The sequence below is a fragment of the Alligator mississippiensis genome, chromosome 2 (genome assembly GCF_030867095.1).
Source record: "Alligator mississippiensis isolate rAllMis1 chromosome 2, rAllMis1, whole genome shotgun sequence".
NCBI classification, from domain to species: Eukaryota; Metazoa; Chordata; order Crocodylia; family Alligatoridae; genus Alligator; species Alligator mississippiensis.
Window position 1 is genome coordinate 10,215,860 of NC_081825.1, and position 21,142 is coordinate 10,237,001.

General features: G+C 41.2%; 1 protein-coding gene across 9 annotated transcripts in view; it reads left to right on the forward strand.

Annotated features, from left to right (window-relative positions):
- The window catches only part of CTNNA2 (catenin alpha 2), an 884,847-nt gene that overhangs the window by 783,177 nt on the left and 80,528 nt on the right, over positions 1-21,142 (forward strand). For all 9 annotated transcript variants that reach the window (XM_059721437.1, XM_059721436.1, XM_059721434.1 and 6 more), the window contains 3 exons: positions 1,888-1,980; positions 2,263-2,419; positions 9,117-9,317. In XM_059721437.1, coding sequence (XP_059577420.1) covers positions 1,888-1,980; positions 2,263-2,419; positions 9,117-9,317 — 451 coding nt within the window. The remainder of the gene's footprint in view (positions 1-1,887; positions 1,981-2,262; positions 2,420-9,116; positions 9,318-21,142) is intronic.

A 21,142-nucleotide genomic window follows, 5' to 3' on the forward strand; every position in this document is an offset into this window, starting at 1 on the left:
CCAAAGGATGACTTACAGTACAAGGAACCCGATTTCTGCTGAACTTAACCTTGTTTGCTAGTATTTAAGGTCTGTAATCCTGCAGTGCATTTTAAAATTGGATCATCTAAATTTTCACTCGTGCTACTGCATTCTAATTACTATCCGGTGTAGCTTTTGTTTCCTATGAAGATTAAAGGGTACCGTTTGATGTATGCAAAAGAAGTGACTACAGAAAATAGCAAATTAGTCGGGAGATGTCAGCTTAAGAGAACATTTTTGACATAAGTGCTGTAAGGCTGTTAACAAACAGACTAACTCATTTGTCTCACCATGAAATGAAAATCAGAATCACAACATTTTGATAAAATCTTGACTGGTTAAGACTCTTTCAAGCCTCAGGTACTTTCCTTCTACAGGTTTCAACATGGTGAAACATTCCAGCCACGTTTTAAATCACCACGAAGCGAAATGGGTTCTGTGAGGAACAGATGGATTAGGGCTAATATGATGATGTGTGCTGGAGATGGGAACAGATTAATAACAGGGGAGACTGGAGGAAATTCAGAAAGATGGGGGTATATGGACTAATTCATGAATCGTTTCCAACTGGTAGCTGTGCCTCGAGGCAGAATGAATAATAGCACGGCAGCCTATTTAAACATTGATACATTTGTTTTAATGTAGATTAAAATTAAGAACTATGTGTTTTGGTGAAGTTTTAATAAATACTGTCCTTGTTATTTAAAACAAATGTGCTTGCAATGTTGAGCATTATTTTTCTGTCATGGCTTCCTGTTTTACTGAGTTGGGCTAGCATCCCACCCTTGGAACAAAACTTTCAGAAGTGGATTTTTTTGGAAGTGGGTTCTGGGTGCATTAGCGAAATGGATCTTATATCTGCTTATATCCAAACTGTATGACCACAGTTGTTTCAGTGGTTGAGGGAAGGTATGGCTGGCTGTTCTGTGCATAGGTGCCCCTATAATTTTCTCTTTCCTTCCTTTCTCGAAACACTCCTTAGCATTTTATTGGATCAAGACTGTCCCTTTGCCAGATCGGTTCAGCACAGCCCAGACAGCAATCCAGAACCCTGAATAAGATATCAATATTGACTCCTCCGCAGTGTAGCTTTTAACAAAGTCATTACACTTCATGATTCTACATTGCCATATGGTTACTGATACATACCTTATTCTTGGGCGAGCCATTGTATTGGATGAAATAAGTAGTACTATTTCAAGAGCAAGATGCTCCTGAATGAGTGTAAGGGCACCGGACTCTGAAATCCATGGAAGTAATCAAAGAGTAAAAAAAGTCTCAGTCTGAATAAGGCCGTCAGAGTCATACTTGTGGTTAGCAAACCAGAAATCTGTGTGTTAGGATCTTTGAGCCCCTTCAGTATGGCACAGCCCTGAGAAAACAGCTTAGCCTGATTGCTATTATTCAAAACTGATATGGTTAATAAAAGGAAAGAGCAAGTGAGAGAGGAAAAAAAGTCTAGATAATTGTTTTGATACTTAAACCGTCTCCCGAGAAGTCGTACCGGGAGTGTAATTTACAAACTACAGCACAAGATAAAAGTACTTGGCAGCGAAGAACATTTTTAAAAATATCTTAATACCAGAGATGGCTGCTTTTTGGGTTGCTAGAAAGGAAATGATCCACACGGGTGCCTGCTCAACGGCAGAACACAATGCTGTTTGCTGCTTCTTGTGCACCGTTCCATAGTTTTGCATTACAGTCAGTGCAATAAAAGATATTAAAAGACCGTTGCTCCTTGCATATTTCCTGGACCCTCACAGCTACAACAACACTGCAATACCGGTCCCTAACTTCAGGCAGTGTTCAGTAAAAAATGTCCCATTTGCCTGAAATCTGATTCTCATTCTGCTGCCTTAATTGCAGGTTGCAAATCTGGCCTGCTCAATCTCCAATAACGAAGAAGGTGTGAAGCTAGTTCGGATGGCGGCCACCCAGATTGATAGTCTGTGTCCACAGGTAGGCACAATTAATTCTGAAAAGTACTTGAGGACTGTTAAAGAAGCGTTAAGGAGCACAAGCTACTTGACATTATATGAAGTTTATAGCCTTGCCTTTTTCACTGGATTGTTGACAGTCTTGCACAAACTGTGAAAAATACATCAGTACGTTGAGACTTGAGTAACGAGCAAAATGAAAGTAGCCACACTACTGTGTTTTTAATGGAGTCTTTAATCAATTTGTTCTTTCCCTTGAGAAAAGTTGTGCTAATTCTTAGTAACAACTGTTCCTAAATAATAGGTAATAAATGCTGCACTCACATTGGCTGCGAGACCCCAGAGCAAAGTAGCTCAGGACAACATGGACGTCTTTAAAGATCAGTGGGAGAAACAAGTGCGAGTTCTGACCGAGGCTGTCGACGACATCACTTCTGTGGACGACTTCCTCTCCGTCTCAGGTACTGGCGTTAAAGGAGCCCCCTAAAAATAAACGGAGAAATTAAAGTAATGGTCATAGCAGGGAGAAGTTTGAATTACTGGAGCTATTCATGCATTATTCCATACAATTGGAATAGTGGGCCGCTCCACTCAATGGGAACTAATGATTCCTGCTAATTAATCCATAATGAGAAGGGTTAGCTCTTCAGCTCCCAAAGACAGCACTGTGCATGTGTTTCTATCTTCAGGGAGTTGTTTTGCTTTTCAAATCAAACAACAACAATTAATCCCCCCACCCCATGTTATGGCTAAAACAACTGTATGTAAATATATATATATATGTGGCAAGATTCCATGCAATCTGTAGGTGCTAATATTCACTGGCTAATATGTGAAACCACAATGAATTTGGCATACCTTTCCTCTACAAAGAAAGCCTGGACAGGCCGCTGGCTGAAAAATCTGGGCTTCAGCTCTGCTTTGAAACCTTCAGTTAAAGATACATCATCTGTCTGTAACTGAGGACATTAGAGAGATGAGATCAGGGTTCTTCAGTTCAATGCATTCACTTTGTGCCAGTCAGGTATCACAAAGTAGGCTGTTTCTGGCTAGAAATGACCAGAAGAGAGTTCACTTAAGAAGGGTAACTCTCCAAAAAGTGGAAACCTAACAAAAACAGCTACTGTACCAGCTGCCCCATACCTGCCTTGGCTGCCCTAGCTCACGTAAGGGCTGGGACAGCACTAAATGAGGTAGTCATAAGCCACGTCTACACGAGATGCTGACTATGCAGTCATTACTGCGCAGTCATTTAGTAGTACCAATACAAGCATAAGCATGAACAAGTACTAAATGACTGCACAGTAACCGGGGTTACTGCAGAGTAGCATCACTGAATGGCTTTTAGATGACACTGACTGCACGATAACTCGTTACTACTGCGCAACGCAATCACACTTCCTGCCACATGATGCTACCGCACAATAGTAACAAGCTACTGTTTAGTCAACGTCTCGTGTAGACATGGCCATAATCGGTTATTGATAAATTCTCTTAACCTTTCCCAAGGAGAACTCGGGTGTAGAGGTGGAGCAAGTCTAGAAAAAACCTGTTAGATTATTAAACCCATTGCCTTATAGTATAATATTTCTTCCTTTGCCCTATTAAGCAGAGATAGCACCGTCATACTTTATTTTTGTCAGCTAAACCATTAGAGTAGTTCCACAAAAATGAGGTAAAGTTATTCCTCACCCATAGTTGACCAGGAGAAGGACCACGATCCTTTTCCAATCATGTTCCCGAAGAGATACATCTGCACTCTACCACAGATGTATTAGGAGGTAAAGGTACAATCTAGCCTTAAGTAGTAATTTTGCAGCAAAATGCTAGGTTTACATGGCTGAATTCCTCTTAAAGATATAGTGAAGTTTTGGCTGTTGCCAATGAGACCTAGAACTCTTGTTGAGGCCTGAAGCAGCTAGACCAAGGGGCAAAGATTTAGTTGTATTTTGTCTTGGTCCATTTTGAGTTCCCCCTGTGAATAAAATCAAATACCAAGAAAGGGGTAAGTTTTTACTTTCTCCAGCTTGTATTGACTGCCTACACGTCTCTTGCTTACCCTTTTGTGTATAAAAAGACAATGAGAGTCAACTTAGAAAAAAAGAGGAAGGAAATGCTTATTTTATACGGACCCTCCTCTTGTTTCCAAATGAAAAGAAAATCCTGGTTATATCATAAATTAGCTCTTTGGCCTTTCTGAATATTTGCAGATGCGACATCATCAGAGCTGAACTCTGATGAGACTGAGCGTTTGAATGTATATTTTCTCTTTCCAGATTTAAACTAGAAATAAATACCATTAAAGAACTAGGATGGCTTCATGACTCACTGGCATCACTGTATGAAGTTATAATTTAAAGTGCACGTTTTTAAAAAATGTAAAAAAAATAAAAAATAAAATCGAGTGGCTTATTCATCGTTAGAAAACATCCCTTAATTTCCTTCCTTCCTTTCCTGCCTTTTTATTTCCATTCGTTCTTTTTTTCATCTGTTTGGTTACATCATGTTATTACTGGTAAAAAGGGAAATGGCTTGGTTCAGCCTGATTACACCACACAATTCAATGCCAGCGCTGGAGAGGTTATTTCAAGCCGTGACAAGAAAATGAACACAAACTGTCAGAAAGCATGCTGCTTCCGAACCTGGTAGAGCACGCATTTTGATTTGACACTTGGAGCAGGGAACACCTCCTGACAGACCTACCTCTACAAATAATAGACAGATCAAGCTGTACTCTACAGATACAGTCCACAGACTGCTGCGCTTCTGAGCTCAGGGGTTTCAGCCGTCCGACTGATTGTTTATTTCTTTTCTCCATTTGCATTGTAAAAATGTCCAAGGTGTCATTTAGAGGGACATTTTTTTTTAATTAATTCTTTTGCTTGCAATACATTTTTTGAGAACAGGCTTGAGTTACAAAATTTAAATCTAAATTTTAACTTTCCCAGGAGGTGCACATTTATTTAGCTTAGTTTCTTCAGTTTCTATTGAAAACGGCATAGCATCCTGCACTGTCTAGAGACCGCTGCACTGTTAGCAATAAGCTCTGATGTCTTGGCTCTCCTAAATAAACAATACTTTATTTTTGTCAGTAAAACCATTAGAGCATTAAAAACAGGTTGGTGATTGGTTAATTCTTGGCAGCAAAATGGCACACCTTTATCACTCCATGTCACAATTGCTGGTGCATTTTATCAGTACACTGGCTACATTTTATCAGTACACTGACTACCAGAAGGCAGTTGGGACTAATTTGAATCAGTCTCTTTACAGATCAGATACATTGCCCATTCATATTTCTGGAAGTATTTTTCCTCAGGCAAAATTTGAGCCTGCTGTGCAGAACAAAATGGGTAAAAAAGAAAGAGAAAAAAATTAGCAAAGCATTTTTTTAAATGTGCATGGGGGTTTTTTTGTTGTTTTTTTTTAAAGAGACTTTCCCTTTGAAATGATCCTGGATCACAGCACCAGAGAATTTCATTTCTCATTCAGAAATGCTACCGTCTGAAATATAACATTGTTAACATTTCTGGAACAGCCAAATGATCTAACCCTGGGGTTTTCAACAATGAACAGGACCTTGTCAGTTTATTTTTGTAGCCTGGGTATAGTTAACAAAAGCAGTTGCTTAAATGATCAGTGAGGGTATATTTATTACGGCATTTTACTACAAAAGACATCATTTTATTTTAGGCTCAGTAGTGTCCTACTTAGGAGAAAGGTAAGTTTCAGTTGAAATCAGTTACTTTTTCCAGTGAGATTAGCCGAATGTAAAACTCAGGTCATTACTTTTATTGTTGAAATGACTCTTTGAATTGTCCTGAGTGGAGAAAAATGCTGCTTGAACTTCTGAAAGTCTGCTTCAGTTTGCCACAGTATCTGTATGTGATAGCGCCCATTGCAAGTACACATTATATTCCAATAGATAAGCATAATATGTATTTCTTTACTGCAGTATATAAAGAGTGAGGACCAGATTCTCAGCTGGTTTGATTTGTTGTGGCTCCATTAAGTTCAGAGAGCGACACTGATTCACAGTAATTGAGAATTTTGCATCTTATCTATAGTTGTTATATCATGTTTCTCTCAGTTGCTTAGGTACACGTTCCTAATCATATCAGCTTCACACTGCTATTCCTGGTGTTGCTACCAGCAATTAAACATAAGATCTAGGGACAGAAATTACACAAACCAGCATAAGTGATTAGAAACTGGTTCAAATCAGTAACAAAACAGTAGTTCAGTGCACATAAACTGCTTTTGAAATAGCTGAAACTGGCTTAAGATATACCTGGTTGGATGTAGTATCAGACTTAACTGATTTAAGTTAAATTGATTTATTGAACTTCTGTCCCAGATCCCCTCCAGATTCAAGTTAACTCACAGTCCCCCAACATCCCAGGATGCTTTGCACCTCTCCTACAAGCCCTCCCCTCTCCCTTGCAGGGTGGGCGGGCTAGGCTTGACCCAAGCTGTCTGCTTCAGCCAAACAGGGAGGCATGCTCCAGCAGTCCCCGGCTTCTGGCCAGGGTCACTGCAGGAATGTGGCTATATTTCCAGAATCAAAAGTAAATGTCTGTTCACTTGCTTTTTGGTTCAATCTGCTCCGCTTAGACTAACCTGCAAAGATTGAATCAATCATCCTTAGGCTTTTTGACTGTCTGTACTTAGCCCAGGGGATGAGCGGCTTACTCCTACTATTCCTGCCTTTTGCACGTTGCTTCCACATTCCTTTCTGAATTGGTTTGAACCCTTTTCTTGATTCTCAGTGCCATGAAGTTTACACCGGGTGCATTTACACATGCTATTAATGTGAATGAATAAGCTCCAGTGCAATGCACGATAGAGTTTATTGCTTCTGGGTGTGCTGTTTGCATGGGCACCCAAGTAAAGCTGCTGTAGGATAGTACGTGTGCTGGGCAGTAGGATGCTATGGCAGCATTTATTTGTTTATTGCAGCCTAATAGTGCTGCATGTGTAGATGCTGACATTTTACTGTGGAGCTAATTAGTCAACTCCACAGTAAACATCTCATGTAGACGCACCCACAGACTAGCTCTTAGTCCTTTATTCTTCTGCTAATTCCACATAGAGAAGACAAGAGGAACTTCTTAACGCTCTATCCAAATTCTTTACCGCCTTTGTCACAAAAGGCTTTGCAGTGAGCGGTGATGGAGATAGTGGGAAATAATTGTGTAAAAGGTAAAAAAAAAAAAAAAAAAAAAAGATATTTACAAAACAAAGTGAAACGGTAAATGAGAGCTAAACCCTGAGCCATGTATTCACCCTAAAGAGCTCTGAAGTAAATTCTTGATGTGAGTGAAGTCAGTGGCAAAATAACCACTGATTTCTCTAAAAACAGCATTTCATCCAGGATTCCTAACGCCAGTGCTACAGGATAAATTGCTGTACTGACAGGATCTCTTATGAAGATACAGGAGTGCAGGCAAGACAGTGGACAAAGTAGGTTCTCAGCTGTAGTGCTGTCTCATACTATCTACTGAGCCTGTGCACACCCTCTACACTGGACCAGATTTCAGCCATTATCTCTCTACAGTAGGATTTTCAATGGTTCATTGTAGAGAGTCAGACTCCCAGGTTCCATTGGCATTCACTAGGAATTGGTTCCCTAATTCCTGTAGTCACCTTTGCAATTTGCATCCTAAATATTTTCAAATATAAGTAACCTAATCCAAAAAATTACTAACTGCTTTTCAAAGGAGTGTGCATAGCCATTACAGGCTATATACTCCATGTTGATTTGCAATTATTTTAGTAACTCGTTTAACAACACATGAAGAGTTCTTACTTAAAGTTAAGGTGAATGTTTCTAAAAAGTTCCTTTGGCAACATTTGGAATCCCAAGTGCCCTATTTGTTCTTGGAATATCTGTTGAATTAGCTGTGTCCCTTAACTATCATCCTGGAGAGACCATATTTAGCATTGGAAGGGCAGTTTTGTTTTAGTAGTACATTTATACGTTAGCCCATTCTACTGAGATTGCCAAGAGTGGGATTTAGGAGTTCAGGTATTATGAAGTTACACGTTACACTTAGACCATACTAAATTTGTGGAATGTTACGTGGTCTTAAACTTAGCACATGCTGTGAGCAGTCACATGTTAAGTGTTAATACCATGTCTTGCCTGTGTGGCTCTGACTTGTCACTAGAAGGCTAGTGTTTAAGGGTGTGACTATGAGTCAGGACACCTGGGCTGTATTCCTGCTCAGGGGAAGAGAAAGGGGGATGAGGAGGCTGGGAGTAGTGCATCCTGTGATACTGAGAGACTGCATATTGGTCATTTAATTTCTGTGGAGCAAACTGAAGTTACCCTGACATGAGCTGGGTAGCACAGCCCAGAGGTAACCCTTACCTGAAGTGGCATAACTTTGAGACAATCAGAGTCATTTAGTATGAGTCAACAAGCTTTAGCATGCATAGACTCATTTTTTAAGTGCTCTTAGTATGTCTAAGTTTAACATGCAACTTCCCCTTTAGTTAATGCCAATTAAGTAGATTAATTTTTTTTGCAGGTAAAACCTAATTAATCTGATTAACAGAGAACAAGTTAGTAAACAGTCATCACTCTGTAATTAATTGTGGTCATTATGGATCTAGATCCAAATTCAAAACAGTGATATGGGCATCATGGTTTACTGGCATATAAAAAAGTTTCCTCAAAGTAAGCTAGGGTGTGAACTTAGAGTGCTTAAGCTTCTCTGTAGCAGCTGCCTGTATGTGTGCTCTTACCCCTTGCCAAATACAAGCGAGCTTGCCCCTCAGATTTGCCCTGAAGGAGAAGAGCCCACAAAGACAGTTTATGCAGTCCAGATGATGCACTGTAAATTCCTGTTCTAGCTAACCCACAAGGCATGAACCCAAATTCGTATTTTCTATCCTTACAAAAAGAGACGGTATATTATTTTACAAAATGGCCTAAAATGAGTTAGTGGTAACATAATAATAAATTCTTGTGTCTCCGTCAGTACTGCAAGGAAAACTTGCCATCCTCCAGCCCAATGATTTTTAAAAAATGTTTTATGTTTTACATGAAAAAAAAAATATTAGGACAAACAGATTGTTCTCTATGGATCAATGGCTGCTATATACAAAAGGACATTGTCTATGAACTGAACATGATGTGTGTTTTGTCTGCAGAAAACCATATTCTGGAGGATGTGAATAAATGTGTGATAGCTCTTCAAGAGGGGGATGTTGATACCCTGGACAGAACTGCAGGTGCAATCCGGGGCCGTGCAGCCAGAGTTATTCACATCATTAATGCTGAGATGGAAAACTATGAGACTGGAGTTTATACCGAGAAGGTATTGGAAGCTACAAAATTGCTCTCTGAGACTGGTAAGCTTATTCAAAATAATCTTTCTGAAAGATCACCTTTCTTACCATTTCAGATTTATATTTTCAAGATGGGCATTCGTGCTCTCCAAATGAATGATGTGACTACTGAATAAGTGACTACACATGAGATTATTTTGTTCTCTGCTTCATGCTCATGCACAAGTCATGTTAACCAGAGCAGTATGCAAGAAGAAACTCAGTAATCCATTATCTATAGTTTGCTCCATCAAAGCAAAGGGTAATAGGTTCAGTTTCTTTGTACATATCACAGGGAAGCAAATGATCCACACTTTTTCTATTATCTCCAAACTTTGTTGTATATATTAAGTATATTTCTTTCAAAACTTTTCATATGTCTTTTCTGAGAGGGCAGAGGGAAAATTGTCAAAGTTCTTGCTACTAAGGGGTGGGAATAATAACATGTCTTATTTACATTTAGGAGTAAACTTTAGCCAATGATCGTTGTGGGTGGATCTGCTTGTTAGTGAATAAACTACTTACCTGCCTGTTAGTGAAAAAGTGCATACCTCAAAACAAAATAATGAAGAGAGACATCATTGACAGGTAGCCTTTTTATGATATCTTTTATTGGAATAATTGTGTAGTGGGAGAGGTATCAAGGAGACTTCTTCAGGTCTCAAGGTGTCCTTAGGTCTCAGGTGACCTGAAGAAGGACACCTGACTCCCAAAAGCTTGTCCAGGAGCTGTCCCAGCTATACAGTCAGTTCAATAAAACATCTCACAAAAAAGATTTGCCTTTCAACCAAGGTTCCCTCTAAGGTGCACACATGCGCGGCCGCCCACAAAAGTGGAGGCGCACAGCCTTTTCATGGCCGAGCACCAGGAGAGGCTGGGGTGGGGGGCTGGCGTGGGCTGCGCCGGCTCCAGGGAAGTGCTCCGCTCCCCCGCATCAGGACTGGGGAGTGGAGCTCTTCCCCAGAGCCAGCAGAGCCCATGCTAGCCACCTGCCCCAGCCTCCATCCCTGCCTTGCCTTATTTTGGGGAGGAGCTGCTGTCTGCCCAAGTGAGGCTTCACTGGCCCCAGGACACTGCTCCGCTCCCCTGCATCGGCTCAGGGAGTGAGGAGGCATGTGGCATCAGGGCCGGGGAGTGGAGCAGTGTCCCGGACCTGGCAGAGCCTCACTGGGGCAGGCAGTGGCTCCTCCCTGAGATGAGGCAAGGCAGGGATGGAGGCGGGGCAGGTGGCTGGTGCAGGCTCCGCCAACTCCAGGGAAGTGCTCCACTCCCCAGCCCTGATGCGGGGGAGCAGAGCACTTCCCCAGAGCTGGGGAGCCTGCCCCAGGCTCTGGCTCCAGCCCCTGGTCCCCGGCTCCGGCTCCAGCCCCTCGCCCCCATCTCCTGGCTCCCAGCTCCAGCCTCTGGCCCCAGCCCCTGGCCCTTAGCCCCAGCCTCCAGGCCCTGGCCCCAGCCACCAGCTCCAGCCTCTGGCCTCATGTCCTATCCCCTGGCTCCTGGCATCCGGCACCAGCCTCTGGCCCCTGGCCCCAGCCCCCACCATCCGGCCCCAGCTCCAGCCTCCAGCTCCTGGCCTCCAGCCCCCAGCCCCCTTCGATAAGTGTTCCACGCTGGACCAAGGCGGTGCCCTCAAAGACCAAGGCAGCGCACTCACGGACCACTTCTCCTTAGAGGGAACATTGCTCTCAACATTTGCCGGGCCATCATGGCTACAACAACACTTCAACCATACAAAAAAAACACAGTGACATGTTTTAAGAAAAATACAGGAAAAATGCCTCCAAATAACACAGTTCATTATGGAACCTCATATTCTTTTTTGCAAAACCTCAGCGTTAACAGCATGGTTTGATGAAGCTACGTTTGAACAACTGAAAAATCACTGCATCATTTTAGAAGTGCTTCATAATAGAGATAGCTAGGAAGAAAGAAAAATAGAGAATCACTTTTTTTAGCCTTGCCCTCACAAATGTATTGACTGCAGCAACTCACCTAGGCTTTACATTCATTGGGACATATGCACTTGTGACAGTTAACCAATAAGAAATTAAAAAGCATGTAACAGCGGATAACATAAGCAAATGTAATATCTCTATAAATCAAATATATTGGTCCACGCAAGCGATACAGCATTCTTATCACTGGTAACATTCACAATCTATAATTCAGGTTACAAAGCAAACTAACAAACTATTGTGATTCACACATTGTAATTCCGTATTGGTTTATTGAGCATAGTGAACATATTCTGATGACAGCAGTCACAGCTGGTCTCCTTTGACCCCTCCATGAGCAAAATCAGGAAATTCTTTTCCCTACAGTTTTCAGTGTCATGAATTGGAGATTACAGATGGATGGATTACAGATGGATTTTAACCAGAAAGTTGCATCTCCTCACAACTTGTAAAATTCCTTTTCCACAAGCTGCTTGTCTTAAACTGTTCAGGGCTGTTTCAAAGAAGAATTTGGCAACTGGGAGCATATGTGGTATGTTGTGTAACATACATTGCCATCTAGCCCTGCTTCTCTTGCAGCCCTTAAATTTCTCTCTTGGTCATGTTACTTTTGGCTAAACCCCAAGAGAACCACTATTTGCTCCAAAATATCTTTGGAGGTGCTGGAATGTCACACTCTCATCCCAGGGTGCATCCATTGGAAAATTTGGAGGAGTTCTTAGTAAAGGAAGTACCGATGATTAGAGAATGATTATTATAATCCTATTTATTACAGAATCAATAAAAGATCAAGTAGATGACTAATTACATCTTTGCTGTCCAAATGCAATTTGTTAATAAAATAGTATAAACTATAGCAGCAAACTGTAGCCATCATGGGGTCACATGAGGAAGATCTGATCTGTCCAATTTGACAGGTCAGTCGATATAAATTCACAAACTGCTGAAACAGTGTATAATAGACATTTATTAAACTCTTCATTAATTAAAGGATGGATTTTGAAGGGTCCTTTTTATCACCATGAATTCATCGCTAAATAAAAATAATTAATTTTCTGACATTATTATGCTAAAATTTCTGAGCCAACATTAAGTATAATTTTTGCCTCTTCATTTTTCATTGAACCTATTTATAATGATAAGAACACAATAAACTGGACCTAGAGTAAGCACATTAAATACTTACATTGCATATTTGATGTGCTCTTTAATAAAACCTGAATTATAGTGAAGTGCTAACAGCTTTGTAGTGCATACTTGACCAAGCCTTTGTATGAGGATCACAAGCAAATATTTAGTAACAACAATCCAGATTACAGTTGTTTCAATTTAAATCACATACTGAAGTCCATTCTGGGATATATATTTTAGGTATTTACATGCCCCATGCCCAACGCTAGCATTGGAACATTTAATTATCTTTAATGTATGTAGTCTTAAAAAGCTTGCATGAGCTGTGGAAGTGGCAGTATTCCCCATTTTGCAGATAGAGAGCTGAGGTCCATATCCTTGGTGATATTTAGGTATCTAACTCCTATTGAAATCATTGAAATTCAAGTACCTCAATACCTTGCCTCTGAGGACTGAGGCCTATGTGATTTCTCAAAGATCACATAGGAAGTCTATGGCTGAGTAAGGAATTTAATTATTAAAATGGTGCTCAGTCATTTAAATACTAAGTTAGCACCCTAACTGCAGCCTCCCAAAAATGGAAACCCATTGAAATTCCCTTTTCACAATTTGTGTGCCTTATAGACAACATCATGGAGGAAAACTAAACTAATAATCAGGTAACTAGCACTTTGCCCTTAACAGATGTAATGATATGTGTCAGTAGATCTTGATGAATTTCTATGGCATTATCATCCTTAATCTGCACAGGATGAAACTGAACTCCAAAGAGGTGAAGGGACTTGGCCAGGGCCACATTTTGAATCAGTGCTAGAGCTGGAAGTTGGGACTTAGGTCTTCAGTCCTTTAGGACCATAGAAAAGTTGGACCAGAAAGGGTCTTTTGATGTCATCTAGTCCAGGCCCTGCTCAAGGCAGAATCATCCTTGACTAAACCACTGCAGCCAAGTGTCTGATTGACATGCTCTTGGAAATTAGTAGATATGGAGAGTCCACAATTTCTCTAGGTGGCCTGTTCTAAAGTGTAACAGAACACCCTTTAGAGTGTCACTTTAAGGGCTGGAGTAGGGAGCTGCCAGGTGGCTAATGAGAGTGGCCATTTTGGAGAGCAGACGTTTTGGGAGAGCTCTGTTATAAGAGCAGAGCATTTTTTAGATCAGCAAGTTGACAGTAACATCACCTAGTGGAGCTCCTGTTCCAGGAATATCTCAGAGGTAAGGGTGAGGCTATGCGGAAGGAGGAGGCCTCATTGGTCCTGGTCATGACCTAAAACTGCACCCTGCTGAGATAGGGAGGTCTGGTGGTCCTGCCTGTGGTGTGGCAGGGCCATATAAATACCAGGACCAAGAACCACACTGGTATAAGGCAGGTCAGGGTGCCTAAACCCCTGCCCCCACCTTTGGGTGGGTTACCTTGAGAGCTAAAGGGGGCCAGACACACTTTGTGAAGCACCTGAGCCTGTAGGGGTGCAAGACCCTGGGCCCTGAGAGTGACAGGGTGGAGTAGTGGGGTCAGTTAAGCTGAGGGAGGAGTGGCTGAGTCCCAAGTGGGTGTTTGACCCTGGGCCCCAGTAGGAGGTGCGGTGTGCTTGCCCAAAGGGGCGGGAGTAAGGAATGGCCCAATGAAGGGCTAGGGCTGAGAGAGCCCAGAGTGGGGTGAATTAGCAGTCACTGCCCAAATGAGGGTCACAAAGGACCTAAAAGGCTGGGCCAGAGCTGTCTGAACTATGAGTGGACAAGCCTGAGGATCTCTCTGGAGTCGAGCGGTGGTAGTATGGCCTGGATAGGCAGCATGTAAGAGGCCCTTATGAGACGGGGGCAGAGTGTAAGAGGCCCTTGTGAGAGGGGGCAGACAGAGAGAGGCCCAAGTAGGGCAGTATGTGAACAGCCTTACAAGGGACTATGTTCAAGATACCTGTAAGCCGGAGCTGTTTGTTTATGGCATGACATCAGCGAGGCATGGGACACATGTAGGGTTCATAGGAATATGTATAGATTACCTGTCATCATTTGGGGCACATAAAGGACAGCTTCCCACCTATTTGACATCATAATAATTTACAAACAAGACATGGCAGGAGAGCAAGGCGGGCGGTTTGCCCAAAGGCAAGGGTGAGGCTGGTATCAGGCCTGGAAGGTGCCTTTGTCACATAAAGCTAGACCGCCCTCATAGTCAGAAAGTTCCTTCTAATCTCCAATTTAAATTGCCTTTGCTGTAGACTGAGACCATTTTTTCCTAGTCCTGTCTCCTGTGGCTACAATCCCATCCTCTCTATAATTGCCCTATAGATATTTGAAAACTGTTATCAAATTCCCCCTCAGTCTTCATTTCTACAGGCTGAAAGAACTAGGTTATTTGGTCTTTCTTCATAAGCCATGCATCTCAGGTCTCTGATCGTTTTTATAGCTTCCTTAGATTCGCTCCAATATGACTATATCTTCCTTGAAGTGTGAGGCCCAAAACTTGACCTACTTCAGTACTCCAAATCACTTCCTTTGATTTTCATCGGTTACTTGCGTTAATACATTATGGTTTCAGTTCTTTTTGAAGCCAAAGGATGCTGTTGGCTCATATTCATCTTATGATCTACTGTAATCTTCAGTTCCTTTTATGCAGTACTGCAGCCTAACAGTCATTCCCCAACTTGTATTTGTGCATGCAGTTATTCCATCCTACTTACAGGACTTTCCACCTTGTCCTTGTTGAATTTTATCTGATTGATTGCAGACCATTTCTCCAGTTCCTCCAGGTCATTCTGGATCCTAACCCCACCCACCAGAGGGACTTGGTCATTTCATGGTCATGCAAGTTACCTTCTACCTGTATATTTTCAACCAATTCTTCCCAGTTTGTGAGCAGAAAGTTGAGATGAGATTCTCCCCTAGCTGACCTGTTTAACATCTATATTATCCATAGTGCACTCCAGAAATTTGCTGGACTGCTTTTGCACTGCTGTGTTTCCCTCCCAATAGATGTCACAGTAATTAAAGTTCCCCATGAGAACCAGGTGCTGTGATTTCAAAGCATCTGTCAGTTGCTTAAAGTAGGCCTCATCCACCTTTTCCTCTTGCTTTGGTGCCGTATAGCAGATGCTCACTATGACATCTCCCCCCCTCCCGCTTTACCCCCTATAATCTTTACCCAGAGGCTTTCAAGAGGCCTACCTTTCCCTTTGTGGTGCAACTCAGAACATGTGTACGTCTGCTTTATAAGGGCAGCACCTGCTCCTTTTCTCTCCTAATTATCCTGCATGAACAAGTAATACTCATCCATAACAGTAGCCCAATCATGTGAACTATCTTATTACTAAGTTGCAAGGCACTATTTCCCAATTACTTCATAGCCTTTTGAAGATACTGGGCCCAGTAGTAGAACTGGAGGGTAGGGAGAGCAACTGGGGCAGCAACCCTGAGTACCACCTTTAATAGAGAGAGCACAGAAATAGCTTCTCCCACCACTGATTGGGCCTGATCCTCAGTAGCTGTGAACCAGCATAGCCTTACTGACAATCAGCTATGCTGAGGTATAAGAATGGAGCAATAGACTTACAGATACAGAGTTGATTGAGGCCATGTTCCATCATCAGTGAAAGCAACCCTGGTGACGTCATGGAAGTTGCCCCCCATGTTCACAAAATAAGATTTGGATACCTCACCCTTACCTAAGGATCCGTTGCCTATATAGATTGCTTTTGAATACAGGGGGACTGGATTCACAAGCCCAGGAGGTCCCTTCTAGTCCTAGATTCCTATGCTCTTTAACTCACAGTCCACTCCTTCCTTTCCCATCAGTATTATTTTCTCTCTTGGAATTTGTGGTTTTGTTTAATTTTTCTACAATTTTCCCAATTATGTTTAGTAAACTGATCATATATAAACCGCTGTGCTTGTTGGGACCAGTCCTGATTATATTTAGCATGTTAATATCTGTGATATTAAGCACGAACTAATGACATTTTTTTTTAATTCATTAAAAAAAGGCATATTTTCATTTCCCTTTAAAAGCAGGTGCTTGATTTCTACTTTGTGAAATGCATGGAAATTGAAGGGAAAATCTAGAAACCACAAAGTCTAAGGAGCATCTTGGAAGTATAAAAGCAACATTTTTAGGGATTTCAGTGGGTGTTAATTGTATCCTCAAATGAGAAAACAGTGCCAGAGGGTTTGGTTTGGTTTCTTTTTGTTCTGTGCAACATTCTATGACAAAGCATAATTTTAGTTTTCAAACTATCCCCTGTATAGTTAGAGCTGCACTGTTATTACAAATAGATACAAATAGGTTGTAAGGAATAATCTGAATAACTTCAAAACCTCTCTCAGGTACACTTGACTTGGTGAGATTGTGCTAATATTTTTTCACATCCATGCCACTAATTGCTTCTGGGTGTAGCTAACAGTTGTCTGGTGGCTATTGGCAATGGAGTAAAAAATAATGTTTTATGTTATTTTTCATATATTTGACATTTCTTCTTAATACACTGTTGTATTATTATCTATTTTTTGTACAGTGCAATGAAATTGGATAGTCAAGGAAACAAAAATGCAATGAAACTGTGCTGAAGAAATTAAAATCTAAACAGAGACACAGACCACAGAATGGGAAATGCTAGGAGAGAAAGGTGGATTTCCATTTGGATATGAGTATAGAAAGGCTGTGAGATTCTCTTAAGAATAGTTTAAAGGAGCCAAATATAGCCCTAGGAGAGTTGGTACGACATCTAAGGTGCCCCAAGTAGCCCTGGGACTGACTTGACTTGACTTGAATCTAGCTCGCAGAAAAGCCAATGGAAAAAATGGCATTGATCTGAAACAAGCAATAGAAAACTTAGCTAAATACTGATAGGTCAGCTTTACCAATTAGGCCGTGGAAACAGGGGAAGATTCAGAATATATAGAACAGTGATTCTCAGCTTTTTTAGTCTTGAGGCATCCCTCATTTGGACTAAAGGCATCCCTTGTTAGACTGTAGGCACTCCTTGCAACCTGGCAGCTTTAGCTTTCACTAATTTTTTGACTATGGAAAAATAATAGAGTAATTTTTTTTCTGTTGTAGAAAACTCAGAAAGACCCCAACAGATTATTCTTTATAACCCAATGGATTCTGATTTGATCTTATTTGGTTTATCGTGTGACTCACGTTTGTAGACTTAACAGTGCTAACATTTTGTGGCATCCCATGGCACCTCTGAAAGGATCACAAGCAACCGTGGTCGAGAATCAGCAGTATAGTCAGATGTAGCAATTGTATCAATATCAAAGGATATAGATACAAGTTGTTATGATGCATATGTTACATCTGTATCACTTTGAAGCAAAACAGCTATAGTAAAAGTACTCTAACTTTAACCCTGTTTCACCTAAGATCAAAGTTATGAGGTCACTTGTATTACTACAGGCTCATCTGGACATGATATTTAGGCCCCTCTACACATTATAAGAATCGCACAATTAACTGGTTGATTCTGCAATTATCTTGAGACCAGCTACATATGCAAAGTACCTATCCCACCATAAAAAGCTCTAAACAGCTATAAAGTTGGACCTTGAAAATGTGTACTTACTTTGTACCTGGTTGCTACCGAGCTCTAATTTGCACATGTAGCAGGCTCTCCCCTATGGTTGGGAGCCCTGTCATCTGAAGGGGATCCCAGCCACAGGGTTGTACCATGCCCAGCCAGGTCTGGGAGTCCCACAACTGAGGGGATTCGCAGCCCCAATAGCTGCTAACTTTGGGTCCTGGCAGCTCTGGGATCTCCCAATTATAGGGGTTTCATGCACCACTGGGAGATCATGACAGCTGCCGTCTTCCAGCCCCAGGCATTTCACATACTCCGGAGGTTAGGACATTGCAGCAGCTGTGGTCTTCCAGCCCTGGGGGTTTTATGCACCACCAAGGGTGGGAGATCCCAGCAGCTGTGCCTCCCACCTGAGGGGGCTCGCCGTAGGAGCTTGCTTCTTGCCAGAGCCAATCCTGGACTCCCCCTGCACCAGCAATAAAGTGTGATGGGATCTAATTTGTGATCTCATAGTCACACTGCCTACCACTCATTAGATCCCATTGCACCTTTACCTGCACATGTAGAGAGTTTCTAAGACTATAATAGCTCCTCTGTGCTCCTGAGCTGCAGCTTTCTTTCCCTTTAAAGCAGCTAAAATTTGTTTTTTCCTACCCTGAAATAAGTAAAGGGAATCATGTGGAGAAAGGCTATATGAGAAACAGGGAATAAGATTGGGTGTAATATTAAATGAGCTCAAAGATATAACCTGGAACAAAACTGCGCAATGCTTTTGAGGCCAGGGGACTAAACTGACTGTGGAAGAACAAGGGAAGCTTTTGCAGAGATTAAAGAAAAAGAGGATGGACAAAGAGGAAGGCAGAGAACATGGAACTCAGACAGGCAGGAATTAGAGCAAGTCAGGGAAGTCTTTTTTTTTCCTTTATCCAGTGAAAATTTTCTAGAGTTCAAACATTTTGTTATTACATATTGGATGAGACCAAGACTTTCTGAAGGATGAAACCAGAGATTTTTCAACTGTTACAGAACAGCTAATAGTCTAGCGGTAAAGACATTTACCTGGGATGTGGGGGGAAAAAAAAATGAAATATTTATGTCAGAGCAGGGAGATGAATCACAGCATCCCATAAGTGCTCTAGCAGGTTATTGGCTTTAGTTTTCTTTTCCTCAATTTGAATGGAATTCCATTCCATCTTTGTCAAAACTCGTACGCGCTTTCTCACAGAAACTTTCAGTTTAACAAATTGTCTTGGAATGAAAATACGGTTTCATCAAAACAGCCCCACTCTGCTCTACAAAAATAAAAGTATGTTATAAAGACAGATTTATCAGTATTGCTAGAGATGGAAAGGCATTTTTTTTTAAGATACATCACTAGGGAGAGAAAGTCAGTTTGATATCCTACATTTCTAGCTATGAGGGCAGAAGAAGAGCAAAGCTTCAAAGGTGATGAGAAGATGGGCTAACGAGGATGGTGGGGTTTGTCAGCATTGACAAAGGATAGGAGAAGCTGAGAGAGGAAGGAAAATGAGTTCAGTCTTAGATGGGATAGTGAAAGCATGACAGAAGGCAGAGCTTCAAAATACTAGGATGGAGAATAGTTGAAAGTGCTGAGTATTAAGGTTTGGATTTGGATGACTTTCAGTTGGGTATGTTTCAACTTAGGAATTCCAGGAGAAAAAAACCCGAGAAGTTTAAATGAGCAAAAGGCTCTGATTCAGCAAAACATTTCAGCACACTCTTAAAGTGTTTTGCAGGATTGTGACTTAAATATCCAGACAGCCCCATGTGGAATAAAAATATCCAATTTATCTCTACCAAAAGCCGTTACACAAAAGGACTTTGTGATTTCCAACGTCCTACATATATTAAAAACAAAAAACAGAAAAGGTCTGTTCTGATCCAAAGCATTATTCACCAGAGACAGACTTACTTCAATGCTAGGAGAAAGAGAATGGAAAACCATTCAAAATCAAGTTATAACACAGTGAATAAAAAACCTAGGAGATGAATCAATCACTCAGCATGGCATCTGTAAGTTTAAATCATACTTTCCTTATCTGTTACAATTTTTGACAAGTTTAAAAAAATAAAATTTAGTACAAAAATGTACTATGAAAGAAAAATGAGAGGATAAAATTAAGTTTATTTAGATTTTTTAAATGCTTTAAATAAAGTTGTTTGTGAGGTGCTGCTTGGGAAACTGGTCATTCTGTGGTGAGAGTAGAGGCCTTTGATAGATTAAGAATTGTGAAATGATGGAGGCGAGGAATGAATGGCCAATTCTCAGCATGGAAAAAGAGATCAATCCTGTGATGCTCCAGGGGTCCTTGCTGTAGTTGGAGTTGTATAATATTAATAGGTGCATTGCGACAAAGCAAAAATATCGCTGAAAGAAACACAACTCCCATGGCTGTCTACACAAGGGAAGACTTTTCAGAAGAGTGCATGCGAAGGGGATTTTCATAGATTCATAGATGCTACAGTTGGAAGGGACCTCAACAGATCATCAAGTCCGACCCCCTGTCTAGGCAGGAAAGAGCGCTGGGGTCAGATGACCCCAGCCAGATGCCGATTCAGCCTTCTCTTGAAGACCCCCCAAGGTAGAGGAGAGCACCACCTCCCTTGGAAGCCCATTCCAAATTTTGGCCACCCTTATTCCATTTCACAAGATAAAAGAAACCATTTAAACAACTTATGTCCAAAGTGATTGGTTCTGAGCGGGGTGAACCTCTCAGAAGAAATATGTAGGCATCATTGTGGGCAACTCAGTAAAAATATTAGCTTGGTACACAAGAACAGTCAGTATAAGATATTAGGCTATATGCTAGGGAAGATATTCCTTCAGTATCCTGAAGACCACTTTCAGTTTTGATCACCACAGCTCAAAGAACTAGTAGAAATAGAAAAAGTTTGAGATAAGGGTGACAAAATGATTAAGGACATATAGAGACACCAAAGGGAAATTAAATGTAGGGAGAGATGAAAAAGATGAGATTGAACAGGAGGAGAGTAAGAGGTGACATAACAGGCAGACAAACTAATGAATGGCTGAATAATACAACAGAAATATATATTTGCATATGCTTTTATTATATCATTGTTTTGCAAATCCTTCCCCAAAATTTTATCCAAAAGTCTAAAGTGCCATTCAGAATCTGGATACAGTTGCTGAATCAAAGAAGAGTTTAGCCCCAGATTTTTGAGAAAATATAGGTGGAAAGTGCAATTCTAGAAAATATAGATAGA